This window comes from Equus asinus, chromosome 4, assembly GCF_041296235.1.
Source record: "Equus asinus isolate D_3611 breed Donkey chromosome 4, EquAss-T2T_v2, whole genome shotgun sequence".
In the NCBI taxonomy this organism is placed as follows: Eukaryota; Metazoa; Chordata; class Mammalia; order Perissodactyla; family Equidae; genus Equus; species Equus asinus.
Window position 1 is genome coordinate 94,684,342 of NC_091793.1, and position 15,244 is coordinate 94,699,585.

Here is a 15,244-nt window from a genome sequence, read left to right on the forward strand (position 1 = left end):
AATAGCCACTTGGTTCTTAATATAACTTTGTATTCTGTCAAACACCGAGAGCTTTCTGCTTAGAGCAAAATCAGTTGGCAATGAAGTTAGTCTTTTAAATTGTAGGAATTCTGTCATAAGAGTGTGTCTGAAATGTGGGAATATATGTGAAGGAAAGGAAATACAGGTATTAACATGGTATAGGAATGAAGGTTTCAAGAGAGTGGAATCCAGTATGTAGTACAGAGATTCAGTTCAGAGTCAACCAAGGCTGGAGTAAAAACAATAAATAATAATGAAACATGAAAAGAGACCTGCTTGAATCTGTCGGTCTCTCTCTTAAATAAACAAAGGCAATTATTTGAAACTTTTGGCAGGGCTTATTCAGTGCTTTATTTTGTGGTTCAAAAGTAAGAGTATAGTGACTTAAATTGCCAGAATCATTGAATTCATTTGAATCTTAAATTTTAAATGTATTTCTCTTTTTTTTTTGAGGAAGATTAGCCCTGAACTAACATCTGCCACCAATCCTCCTCTTTTTGCTGAGAAAGACTGGCCCTGAGCTAACATCTGTGCCCATCTTCCTCTACTTTATATGTGGGATGCTGCCACAGCATGGCTTGACAAGCAGTGCGTAGGTCCGCACCTGGGATCTGAACTGGCAGACCTCAGGCTGCCGACGGGGAACGTGCGAACTTAACGGCTGCACCACTGGGCCAGCCCCTAAATGTATCTCATTTCTGAAAAATGCAAATAATTAAGATACAATTCTTTCATGACATATTTATGTTACTATTAAATATCAATATAAGTATATTGATAGAAATTACATTTCCAGGCCACAAAAAAATTATAAAGGGAGAAGTGATTGTGAACTTGCAGGAAGAGAGTAATGCCAGGCAGAAGCATACACATACATGCACAAACCTATAGTTCCTCAGTCTCTTTCTCCCATCCATCTCCTGGGTCTGTGTATATGATGTTATTGTTTGTTTATTTGGATTTGAGATGGGTCTAGGTTTAGGTGTTTTGCTTAGAAGGAAGGGAGAGTTGAAGTAGAAGGTCAAAGGAATTTTTTAAAATCTCATCTGTAGCTGAGTTTTCTTTACTATATAGTGGCTAACATTTATTGATCTTTTGCTGTATGCCAGACACCTGATCCTCATAACAACTTTATAAGGGCAGATTCTATTTTTCTTTCCATTTTGGGAAATTGAGGCTCACAAAGGTCAAACAGTTTTTGTAGCTTTGTATCCCTTATAAGTGGCAAAGCTGACGCTCACACCTATCTCTAACTACAGAGCTTAAACTCTAAACCACTAACGGGAACCATGTAAGTACTTCATTGTGGGATTCTTTATTATTGGAAGGAATTTTTGGATCCAGAACAAAATAATACCCTTTTTATAATCTTTTAGGATGTGGAAGTAGTTCTATTAGAATGAGCTTTTCTTTATAACCATATTTTTTCCAATGTATTTTACTCTTACTGAACAATATTTCTCATTTATTTTCATTTTGATTGCATAATTGTATTGCAGTGGGAAACAACTTTATCTCAGCTTAATAAAATCCACATTTAGGAATCCTAACATTTACTTTAAGAAATATTCTGGTTTTGTCATTGAGTTCTCTGTGTATTTTTCTACTACTTATTTTTAAATGGTCCAATGACCAGTCAGGTCTTATAATTTTGAATTAGTATGTTAAGTGATATCATCTGTTAATTTTCATTATATTTGTGGAGTCTCCTCGATTGACTTTTTGGGACTAAAATATTTATGTACTTATACTCCCTGCATCATTATTCCAGTCTAAGTACAGGTAATGTTGATCTATAATGTATTTTAATAGGTAGGAAAAAAACTACATAATCTCTTTCAAGTGTTTTTACTTATTCTGTCTCTGCTACTTTGAATAGTCATAGAAATTTAGAACTGGAAGGGACCTTAAGTTTGTCTGGTTGAGCCCTCCACTTGATAAACATGAAATCTTAAGTATGAGTTCACTTCTGGTTCTCTCCTTTTCCCTTTACACCACAATATCTCTTTTGTCTGCTGGTCCATTGCCACATCTTTGAAAACCTAGGTCAAAACTCATCATTAACGTATCTTGACCTTATTAACTGTATTGTTTGCTCTTTTCGCTTGTTTTATATACAGTTGACACAAAAGCATTTTGAACAAAGGGGTGTTTTAGGAAAATTAATCTGTACAGTGTGTTTAGGTATATGGAGAGAATGTGAGTGACTTGGAAAGAATTTCATCATGAATCAGTTTTCTTAGTCACATTCATATATGAAATAATAATTATAGCAACATCTCTAAAAATAGTCATGCTATGTTAAAAATTCTTTAAGCCTATTTCAGAATCCTTGTGAATTTTGAAATAGAATGGATGGTCTTCAAAGTTAAACATTTTCATTATATAGTGGTATGAGACTACGGGATTTGTTTTCTTGTGGGTTTTCCCCCCCCACCTTATGCAGTAGTGTGGTCCAGATTAGAAATCCATATGGCATGACAAAGAAAATCAGATGAGCTTGACAGGGCCAGGTATTATCTACCCACATTTGTGGGTTTGGCAGTATTAATATTAAATAATGCTGAAGTTTTACTTATTCTGGATGTAAATTTTTCATTTTATTTCTGATTAAATTTCTCATATTAGAACTTATTCCATAGATTTCAGAAATGATAGTTATTTTGCTTTACTGATCTAATTACATAACAGAGAAAAGTGCTACCCCTGATCAGGCTTATCATTCTTCTGGGATTGGATCCTTTCCTTTTCCCTTCATGAAAGTATAGAAGAAACAATGAGCAAAAATTGTGTACACTCTACTCAACCCTCCCAAGCCCCTCACCCCTATATTACATTACCATTTGCCTAGCAGTGTGTGACTGCTTCACATTATGGAAATAAAAGGTCATGAATGCCTTGTAACAGTAAGAACCATTTTGGAATCATTACAGACTCCATGATAAAACTATGAATAAAACAATACACAACAGATACTTTGGACCAGTAGAATTTTTATTTTTACTTTGTGCAAGACCAGTAGTGCCTTGTCTTACACACATGTACAAATTAAAAAAGAAGAATTTGTAATAGACCAAAAAGTACCTTCTGAGCCTCACATTGAGAGTGAGCCTATCAAGAATCTACAAACACTAGAATTGCAGGAATTAATCTAAAAATGTGACATTAGTCTTACTTTTTTTCTTAATATTCAGTAGAACTTGTGGGATTACAAAATAAAACCAAAGGACTAAAAAGAAGCTGCCTGAAGTCATCAATTCTTTTTACTCCATGTAAATATAATGACAGCTGTTTTGAAAATAAGCTGAATCTTGATTTCTCCTACACTGATAAATGAAAAACCATGATTAGGAATAAGAAGGAAGGAACTTGAAAAGAAATAATTATTTTATTTCTTCTGACTTAAAAATGGCTTGTTGGTAAAATGTAAAATTTCTATGCATTTATTTCCTTGCCTCTGCCCCCACTGCACCTCCCTCATACCTACGTTACAAAAACATAGATCTATTTCTGGATGCTGGAGTCTATTCCAATGTCTTTTTTAATTTCTGGTTCTGTTTCCTTTTTTAAAAATTAATTTGTTTTTACGTTATAATTTGATTTTTTCAAAGATTTTCCTTTGACACATTTACTGTTATGAGATGTGTCAGTTTCCCACCAAAATAATTCTGTTGAGCTACTACTAAGATCTCATTGAATTTACAAATTCTTTTCGAGGTAGTTGACATCTTTACAATGTTGAGTATTCCCAGATTATTGTAGGTACCAATCTTTATTCAGAGCCTCTTTTAATATCCTTCAGTGAAGTGTTTGTTTGTTTTTGCTGAGGAAGATTAGCTCTGAGCTAACGTCTGTGCCAATCTTCCTCCACTCTATACGTGGGTCGCCACCAGAGCATGGCCAGTGAATGGTGTAGGTCTGTGCCTGGAGTCTGAACCCATGAACCCAGGCCACCAAAGCAGAGTGCACTGAACCCAACCACTATGCCTTGGGGCTGGCCCCGAGTAAATTTTTTTGTTTTGTTTTTTTAAAGGTATGTTTTTTTGGTGAGGAAGATTGGCCCTGAGCTAACATCTGTTGCCAATCTTCCTCTTTTTTTTCCCCTTCTCCAAAGCCCCAGTACATAGTTGTATATCCTAGTTGTATGTCCTTCTAGTTCTATGTGGGATGCTACCACAGCATGGCTTGATGAGCAGTGTGTAGGTCTGTGCCCAGGATCTGAACTGGCAAACTCTGGGCTGCCGAAATGGAGCGCATGAACTTAACCACTACACCACTGGGCCAGCCCTTAAAGTTTTATTTTTAATTGCAATATAATTCATATAACATAAAGCTCACCATGTTAAAATGTATAAGTCAGTGATTTTTAGTATATTCACTAGGTTGTGTTTCTCTAATTCAAGAACATTTCCATCACTCCAGAATGAAAATTCCATACTCAGCAGTTACTCCCCCATTCCCCCCTCCTTCTAGCCCCCAGAAACCTCTAGTCTACTCTTTCGTCTTTATGGATTTGCCTATTCTTGGCATTTCATATAAGTGGAATCATACAAATCCCAAAAATGTGGTCTTTTATATCTTTCTTTCACTTAGTGTACTGTTTTCAAAGTTCATCCATGTTGTAGCATATGTCAGTACTTCTTTCCTTTTTATGGCTGAATTATATTCCATTGTATAGATACATCACATCTTCATTTATCCATTCAATTGCTGGAAATTTGGTTTGTTACCACTTCTGTCTGTTACAAATAATGCTGTTATGAACATTCAGGTACCAATTTGTGTAAACATATGTTTTCAGTTCTCTTGAGAATATACCTGGAATGGAATTGGTGGATCATATGGTAACTCTCTGTTTAACTTTTTTGAGAAACCACCACAGTTTCCTACAGCAGCTGCAGCATTTTATGTTCCCACCAGCAAAGTATGAGATTTCTGGTTTCTCCACATCCTCACCAATACTTGTTGTTTTCTTTTTTGTTTTTTCATAACCATCTTAGTGGGTATGAAGATCTCCTTGTGGTTTTGATTTGCATTTCTGTAATGACTAGATGTTGAGCATTCTTTCATGTGCATATTGGCCATTTGTGTGTCTTCTTCATAGAACTGTCAATTCAAATCCTTTGCCCCTTTTTAAATTGGGTTGTCTTACTTTTGAGTAATAAGAGTTCGTTTATATCCTAGATAGTAGACCTTTATCAGATACATGATTTGTGAATATTTTCTTCCATTCTGTGAGTTATCTTTTCACTTTCTTGGTAGTGTCCCTTGAAGCACAAAACTTTTTAATTTGGTGAAGTCCAAATTATCTTTTTCTTTAGTTGCTTATGCTTTGTTGTCGTATTTAAGAAACCATTGCTTAATTCAAAGTCATGAGGATTTACACATGCTTCCTACTAGGGATTTTATAGTTCTTATGTTAAGGTGTGGTCTATTTTGAGTTAATTTTTGTATATCGTGTGAGGTAGAGGATGAGATTTCATTCTTTTGCATCCAGTTGTCCCAGAACCATTTTTTGAAAAGACTGTTCTTTCCCTATTAAGCAGTTGTGGTACCTTTGACAAAACATAATTGACTGTAGATAATATGGGTTTATTTCTGAACTCTCAGTTTGATTCCGTTGGTCTGTATGTCTGTCCTTATCCCAGTACCACAACATTTGATTACTGTAGCTTTGTTGTGAGTTTGGAAGTTGGGAAGTGTGAGTCCTCTGACTTTGTTATTTTTCAAGATTGTTTTGGCTATTTGAGGTCCCTTGCATTTCCATATGAATTTTCAGATCAACTTGTTTATATCTACAAAAAAAGACAGTTGGAATTTTAAGGACTTACATTGAACCTATAGATTAGTTTGGGGAATATTGCCATGTTAACAATATTCTTTTCAATAGGATATCTTTCTATTTATTTAAATCTTCTTCAGTGAAGTTTTATGGTTATCTTCATGTGTCTTGCACATTATTGTTGTGTTTCTAAGATTTTGTAGTTTTTCTTTGATGTTATAAGGGATCTTTTAGCATAAAATTTTTTAAGTGGCTAATGCTGCTATATGGAAAAGTTGTTGATTTTATCAAGGGTAGACAAATAGACCAAAAGAATACAATAGAAGGTCCAAAAAACAGACCCACACATATATGGCTGTTTGACTTAGGACAAAGGCACCATATCAATTCAATGAGGAAGAAAGATGATCTTTTCGGTAAATAGTGCTGAAACAATTGGGTATACATAACGAATAAAATGAGCCTTACCTCTGCCTATACACAAAAATTAATATGAGATGAATTATAGACCTAAATGTCAAAGGAAGAACAATAAAACTTCTCTACAAAACAGAATATCTCTACAACCTTTAATTAATCAAAGATTTATTGAAACGACCACAAAAAACTACTAACCATAAAAAGAAAACGAATAAATTGGACTTTATCTAAATTAAGAACTTGTGTTCATCAAGAGCTCTTATTGAGAGTGAAAAAACAAGCCATAAACAGAAGATATCCATGACACATATTTCTGACAAAGGATGTGTCTAGAATATGTAAAGAACTCAATGAGCAAAAGACAGAAGGTTCAAAGAAGAGGATATCTGAGTAGGCAATAAATAGATTAGTCATCAGAAGAATAAATACCACAACCCTGACATGCTCTGCAGACCCACTAAAATTAAAAAGACTGGAAATACCAAGTATTGGTGGCAGTGTGGAGCAACTGAAACTCATACATTGCTGGTGGAAGTGTAAAGTAGTCAACTATTTGGGGAAAATGTTTGATGCTTTCTACTAAAGCCAAATTTAGATCTACGTTATAACCCAGAAGTTCTGCTCCTAGGATATACCCAAGAGAAATGAGATGCCCACCCACCAGAGATAATGTATGTAGTATCGTGTTCATAGTATCTCTATTTGTAGGGGCCCCAAATGAGAAACAACCCAGATGTCCAAGAGTAGAATAAATAAATTTTGGTATTTTTATATAGTGGAGTACTAAACTGCAATACAAAAGAACACACTAATGCTACATACACCCGCTTGGATGAATCTCACAGACAGAATATTGAGTGAAAGAATCCAGACACAGAAGAATATATATTGTATAATGCCATGTAGTTGGAGTTTCAGGGGCAGGTGACACGAGTGATCCTGATAGCCAACAGTATGGCAGTTATCTCAGGATTTGGGAGAGGGAAGGTGGATACTGACAGGGAAGAAGAACAAAGGAGCTTTCTGCAGTGCTGGAAATAGTCTGTATTTGACCTGGATGGTAAGTCCGTGACTGAAGATTCCTTGATCTGTATACATGTTAGGCATTTGCGCTTTACTGTATATACTTTAAAAAGTAAAATGCACGTATATATAGAGAGATTGAGTAAAAAAGACACTATACTTAGTCATCATTTTAAATTCAATAGTTGAAGATAGTATTTTCATTGTAGCTGAGTCAATTCAAAACATATTCTCTACCAGAGATAAATGAAAGGTTTTGGCAATGGGGAACCAAGATACCTTGAGGGTTTTAACAGGACTTCAAGGATCACAAATAAGAATCATAGGTGGTCATACAACTCAATAGCCAAAAAACAGCCCCGTTAAAAAAATGGGCAGAGGATCTGAAGAGACATTTTTCCAAAGAAGACACACAGATAACCAACAGGTACATGAAAAGATGCTCAACCACATTAATCATCAGGGAAATGCAAAGCAAAACCACAATGAGATATCACCTCACACCTGTTATAATGGCTGTTATCAAAAAGACAACAGATAAGTGTTGGTGAGGATGTAGAGAAAGGGAACCCTTGTGTCCTAGTTGGTGGGAATGTAAATTGATGCAGCCAGTATGTAAAACAGTATGGAGGTTCCTAAAAAAACTAAAAATAGACCTACCATGTGATCCAGCAATTCCGCTTCTGAGTATGTATCTGAAGAAAATTAGAACACTAATTCAAAAAGATATGTGCACCCTCATATTTGTTGAGGCATTATTTTCAGTAGCCAAGATATGCAACCAGGTGTTCATCAGTGGATAAATGGATAAAAAAATTGTGGTGTATATATACAATGGAATACTATTCAGCGGTAGAAAGAAATGTGAAGGAAAATAGAAGGAATGCTATTCCATAGAAGGAAATCCTGCCATTTGTGACAACATGGATCGACTTTGAGGGTATTATGCTGAGTGAAATAAGTCAGACAGAGAAAGACAAATACCATATGATCTCACTTATATGTGGAATTTAAAAACAACGACGAAACCATGCTTACAGATACAGAGAACAGATTGGTAGTTGCCCGTGGCAGGGGTCTGGCGGTGGGAGAAATGGGTGAAGGGGATCAAAAGGCACAAACCTCCAGTTACAAAATAATTAAGTCATAGGGATGTAATATACAACATGATGTTTAATAATACTGTATTGCATATTTGAAAGTTTCCAAGAGAGTAAATCTTAAAAGTCCTCCTCACAAGAAGAAAAAAACTTTATAAAAAAAGAGTAATTACACTTAATAGTACAGATGAAGTAGACTTTCCTCTTAATATTTATGGCTTAAGTGTGTCAGATATACACATACGTGCACACACAGACTCAATGTTGATTCCTTATCTTCAAAAGGAGAACTATCCTCCTAAATTGTCCCCATACAGCTTTGTATGAAAATCGTACACTTATCACAGGCCGTCATGACTTAGCCTTGCTCTTCCTCCCTGTACTTTAATGAAAAAGATCCAAAGAAAACAAGGAGAGTCGTAGGAGGGAAAACCTGCAGGGATAGTTTGTGTCTTCCCCCAGAGAGGAAAATCATGGTGAGTATTTTGAAAACGAGCTGTAAAGTAAGTGATGCCTTGAAGATTTTAAGTCCCTTGCCTAGCAGTACCTGTGTGACAACTGTTACAGGGTTCCTGGTGGGAATGTGGTACGTTTGAGATGGTAAACCACTGTCTGGGGCATTTCCTCATTGGCATTAACATTTCTTGCTTTGCCTGTTTTGTAAGGGTCACTGAGCATTTGAGCATCTCAGTAAAATTCAGTTATACCAACATTGTAGTTACTATAACTTCCTAAAGTTTAGTAAACTGTCCTTTCGAGATTTTTAAAATTTTTTTGGGTGTGCAGGGTCACAAACTTTGTAAAAGAGAGCAATTAAGTCCTGAAATTCTGTCCCGTGATTAACTTTATTTTGTTAGTATGAATTTAAATGTTCTTGAGTCTTTAGTGTTTCTTTTACAATGAATGATAATGCTGATGGTTTAATTTTATAGTGAGGTTTCTGTTCACTAATCTCGCTATGTATTTGAAGAATTTCTTCTTTTTTAAAGACGCAAAACATTGTGTATCTCTTTTATCTTACCATAGAATAGGTAATACAGCTAGGTAGATTAACCCTTAATGGCACATGAGAAGCATCTTTAACCAGTCTCTAGGTGAATAAGGTTGAGTGGCAAGAGTAAATAATAACTCCCATGGACAAGAACAGGGGGCCATCAGGAAGCATCTGGGTCTTTCTCTAGTCTCGGCCGAAGACGAAGGAGCTGTTCTTGAAGAATGTATGTTTTTCACCCTGTGTCCCTGATCTTGTGTGACTGGAATCATCATAAAGAGGTGCTCTTCAGATGTTAATTCAGATCTAAGTACCTCCCTGGCTTTGACCTGTCCTTAGGAAAGGAGGAGAGGACCAGGGCATAATGACCCCCTCGGTCCAGGAACCTTATTACTTATGACTTTCAGCTCTTACTACTGCCAGTGCACCTCCGTATATGTCCTCGATTTGGATTGCTCCAGTGAGGAGAAGATTCTGTTCTGCCTCTTGACACCGATTGGACACTACCTTCTTTTCTTTTTAGCATATCTCATCCTTATTAGGATAAGCAAAGAGTATTATTGCAATAAAGTTAGTGGAAGCAATGTTAACAAAGAAAATGTAGTAAAATTGCTGCCAGATAGAGGGAACAATTGTCAGGGAAAATCTATGCTCCTAAGCTAGTCAGCACACATGGTAATCATAAAACAAGAGTTGTGTCTTTGCTGATACTTAGGAACTCATTGGAAGCCACTTGAATTAAGTAACCTATTAGGTTGAGAACTGAAATGTCTTAAAAAACAATCTGATTTATGACTCACATATGGACAAGTGCTGTTTTTAGTGCTCAAAGAAAAAGTAGAGTTCCTTCATATAGTCTAAAAATGGTACAAACAGGACAAATACTTAAAATAATACGTATTTAAGTTCTAAGAGAGAACAAGAGAGCAGGGAAACACAATGCCAATTAATGACAGAACATGTTTGTGATGTAACAAGATTCATACCTTAAAATTAGGTTATGGTACACACAGTGACTATGAAGCACAGTAAAGAAATAGAGGGATCAAACTCAGCATTTTGCTCTAAGTAATGAAATTGGGAAATTATGCTTGATAACCAGGACAGTTTTTGACAAAGAACTTGAGATCTATCCATTACTAATCCTACAGATGTTCAGTGTTCTTTTTAAACTCATAATGTATAAAACATTTGGGAAACATTCCAGATTGTAACCATTTTCAGTAAAAACTGGTAGTGTTTTTTTTTTATTATCAAATTACATTTTCCTTTTTTCATTTGTGTTTTTCCCACTCTAGGAAACTGACTGGACATTCTTTCCACATGGGCTACAGCATGGCAATTTTGAATGGCATTGTAGCTGCTCTTACTGTAGCCTGGTGCCTCATGTAAACCCACACTGAAGCAGTATTCTCAGCAAAACTTAGTCATGATTGCTTCGTGATAACAGGGAAGAACATCATTGCCTACACAGAAGACCAAGAGACCTGCTTTTATGCGGATCAGATACGTGCCATATCATCGTCATTACAGAGGACCTTCTCAAGCATTGTTCTAGAGCCTGGGCATTGGGAATATCTGAGTAGTACGTTTCAAGTATTTTTTTAAAAGTGTAAGATGTTTACCTCACCTTTTTACTTTTGTGTGTGTGGTTTTTTATACGTTGTAGAAAACATTTTAATGGAAATCAAACTCGAAAACTTGAATACAGAACAATGCCTACCTTTCTGTGTATGTACTACATTTTTGCTAAGAAATACTGATATTACTGTTTAATTGAGACAGAAATATTTCTTATTTATTCGTTGTATTAGAAAAACAAACAATGCCTACTACTACGTTTTATAGAAGCTACTTTCAGATCAGAATACTTAGTTTTTGATATTCATATAATCAATAGAAGGTGCATTTATATTTTTTAATGGGGCTTAGTTCCTTATGTGTTTTTTATGTATTTTCCTACTACATATTGAATTTGTATGTTTTTAAAATTGTTACATCTAGACAAATGTAAGTGTTATTTTTTAGCTGGTTCAAACCTAATACCTACCATTTTTAATAAGTATTTTGTCTTTAAAAAAACAGCAAAAAAGCCACACTGACCTGAGTTTAAAATTAAATAAATTTATTTTTAACAAAAAACAACTGAAAAAAAGATAAATTATTTAAGCCATTAAAATAGTGAGAAATTAGAAACTGTCCGTATTTCTCTTTCCACAATTCCAAATATTTATCTTGGTGTATATATGGTTACTTCAACAGAATTGATATTATTTTGTTTTTAATAAATATAAACCTGAAATTTTTATATTTAGAAATGCTTGAACTAGTTTGTTTTTAATCTCAAAAATTACCAAAATAGAAATAGTATTTTGAGACAGTGTGTGTATATATATATATGTGTAATTTTTTATATGTAGTTTCATAATTTTTCTATTTAAATGTTAGTTAATTTTGGTGTTAGTTTTTGTTTTCATACTAATTAAACCTTAATTGTTCCTACTTCCTTTCTAGAAAGTAACTTCAATTTTAGAAAGATGGACTATTTAAAATGCTGTTTCTCTGGCCATAGAAAAACTTACATTAGGAAAGCATTGTGTAGTGAAACTGCTGATTTCGGCTAAATGGGAAATGAATATTTTCAGTGTCTTCCTGTTATCTGCTGGGTGTTGTTACTGAGTAAATGATTTAATGATGTTTCTAAAAGTCTTAACTTTTTTTTTTTTTTTACTATTCAAAAAACCTTTTGTTGGAAATGACAAACACTGCTCTAACTTAAATTATCTGAAGTAAATGTTTAGATTATTATGGAGGGATGTGTATGTATATGTAAATATACATACATGTATACAAATTCTTCCTTCCAGAGTGATTGTTGCAATGAATATATTTTCACTCCCTGCCTCCCCCTCAACCCCCACCTTGGTTCTAAAGGGCTCTTCCTGTGCAAAGGAATGTACAGGTAACAAAATCAGTTTTTCTTCTCTCCACACCTCCAAGTCCCCCTTCCCCAAATTTGGATAGCTTCTTCCATATTCTTTGTGTCTTATGACTAAGAAAAATATTACATTAGACCCTTCATATGTAGTTATCTATAAGATAGATAGATACATGCATACATATAGATAGATATCTGTAACATATTAGTTCTGGAACCCTATTTCTTCTGGACAAGTACTCTTCCTTGTTGAGAAATTTCTCCCCTCTCTGCAGTCTAACATAGGGTCTGAATAGAAATCATGCTCCTTCCAGGGGCCGGCCCAGTGGCACAGTGGGTAAGTGCCCACATTCCACTTCGGCTGCCCAGGGTTCCCCGGTTGGGGTTCCAGGTGCAGACATGGCACCACTTGACAAGCCATGCTGTGGTAGGTGTCCCACATATCAAGTAGAGGAAGATGGGCATGGATGTTAGCTCAGGGCTAGTCTTCCTCAAAAAAAAAAAAAAAAATCAGTTTGATAAAAATATACACTGTCCAAAAAGACCCCAACTGTAAGTATTGTCTCAGCTGGCTTCGTAACTAGGTCTTCAGTAGATTATTCCGGTGTTCGGAAACAGCAGCTGATAAGATAGAGGCACATAATGGGGAGGTTAACAAAACAAGAATTAAGCACTTTATCTTACCTCTTTTTTGGTGTAATAAGTTCTTTGACGAGAGCAGTGTTGTGTGGGAATCCACAATAATGTATAAATTATTCAGTAAATCCATAAATGGTAGTGCTGCCAGAAGTATCACAGACAAGAAAAGCAAATCTAAAACTACAATATGTCTACCAGTGAGGACAAAACTAGAATGTTACCCCTTCTAATGCAATGAGTTGGCTACTAGGTAGCTGGCTGACCCCCCAGATAGACCATAAGGAGGGCTCTTGACATGGAGATGGAGGGAGGTAGGGAAGGTGGGGGAGGGGAGGCAGCAGTAGCCAGGGAAACCTCTGAGAATGCAATTCTGTCTGTAGACCCCATCCTTGTCCTCTTGGCACTTTATGTTCTCATTAAGCACTGGCTTGACAGGAGACTGAAATCTACAGAATAGATTATCTTGTCTACTTGATTACTCAGATCCTCTTTGACAGTGAGGGCTTTCCTGTGAGTATTAACATAGCTCAGAAATATTCTCACATTCTGGACCCATTTATATACCCCTTCCCAACCTTTCTTAAGTTAGCACCAATCCTATTCCAAGCCCATGACAATCCAGCCAAACTGCTAGTTCACTCTCCATGAATATGCATAATCTTTATTTCATACCATATCTCTTCAGGCCAAGGAGACAACAATATGAACTACTTGAAGTTCTACTCTCTGGGAGGATTTTCCTTTCCTGTCCTTTGCTGCCATCCATGAACTGGCAGTTTAATGCCCCCTACCACTTCCTTTTTGTCTGGTGGTAACAAACAGAATCACCTATAATTCAAGCTTGAATTTTTTTCCAACATCAGTCAGTTATCCATAGGAAACTCTCATGAGGCCATAGTTGTGGGCTGAATGAAAAGAGGCAGCATGACAGGAGACAGCATACTGGGACTGTGGTCATAGGACACTTCTCCTGGATGATGGAGTTCAAAGGACGCACCCATGTCAATGATTCTCAACTGAGGGCAATTTTGCCTTCCAGGAGCAAAATTTAGCACTTTAGCTAAATATTAAGCAATGTGTAGAGACGTTTTTGATTATCACAATTGGGGGATGCTACTGGCAACTAGTTAATAGAGGCCAGGGATGCTGCTAAACATCTACAATGCCCAGGACAGCTCCCCACCAGAAAGAAGAATCTGGGCCAAAATGTCAGTAGAGCCATGGTTGAGAAACCCTGATCTGTACTCATGACTGGATGAATCAGCTAGCTTCCTGTTCAGAATAGACAGCTGGAGTCATAGAGTTACCAGGAGTTCCAAAATCAGGTGTTCCTTCTCCAAAAGGCCAAATAGAAGGAGCTGTTTCTCAAAAGGAAGGAGTTATTAGCCTAAGAGGACTTGTCTCTGCACCAGTACCCTGTGGACCTCTGTCTGGCAATGTCTGTCACAGACACCAGTCATTAACTATTGTGTTATTAAAGTTCCCCGCATCATACTTCTTCTGGTCAAAGAATTCAGTTCACAAAAAAATAATCCACTCACAAAACGTTTTCTTCCCATGTTCATGTGCCGCCTATTTTTGTACTCAAGGGAGAAATGCTTCCACAAAGATTATATGCAACAATGCTGTTGTTGAATTGGAAGCTGAGACTCCTTTGGCCATTGCAAGTTCCTTGTACCATGTGCCACATAGGTAAAATGGATGTTACAGTACTGACTGGAGTGATTGATCATCCACCACACTGCTACACAATAGGAGCCAGGAGGAGTATGGACAAAACCCTAAAGGCCCTGAGTCACTTCCTTGTAAGACTTTCATAGTAAGTTAGTGGAATATTACAACAGTCTTAACAGCAAGGGGCACAAATCCCTCAGGAATGGGGTTTTGATCCTCCCACTGGATTACGAAATCTACACCTGTTAAGAGTTCTGGCTGAAAGTCAAGGGAACATGGAATGGATATTGGACAAAATATGTTATAAATATTAGCTAGGGCTTTGTGATCAGTTTCAAAAATGAAGAGCTATAACCTCTACCCAGATTTCTTTCCTTTTTATGTGTGTATTTTAACTAATTTCCTTTTTATTTTTTTCTCTGTTTCTTTCATTATTGTATGTAGGATTTTTGACACTGGCTAACTACAGTGTAGTGCATAGATTGCACGATGTTGTGATGGGATCACTATGGAGCTGGGAAGAACAGACATTCCCTGAGATCCTGGATTTGAAACTGTATGGGAATAGAACAGCTACTATGTAACCTTGGTACCACCAATTGTGTGCTCCTGCCCAAGTTTTTTGGTATGTGTGAGGAAGAGCGGCCCTGAGCTAA

General features: G+C 36.3%; 1 protein-coding gene across 1 annotated transcript in view; it reads left to right on the forward strand.

Annotated features, from left to right (window-relative positions):
• The window catches only part of ARL6IP6 (ARF like GTPase 6 interacting protein 6), a 35,642-nt gene extending 23,599 nt beyond the window's left edge, over window positions 1-12,043 (forward strand). Inside the window, exon 4 of the mRNA XM_014831173.3 lies at window positions 10,636-12,043. Within this exon, the coding sequence (XP_014686659.1) occupies window positions 10,636-10,729 (94 nt within the window). The 3' untranslated portion in view covers window positions 10,730-12,043. The remainder of the gene's footprint in view (window positions 1-10,635) is intronic.
• Window positions 12,044-15,244: the final 3,201 nt, after the last annotated feature.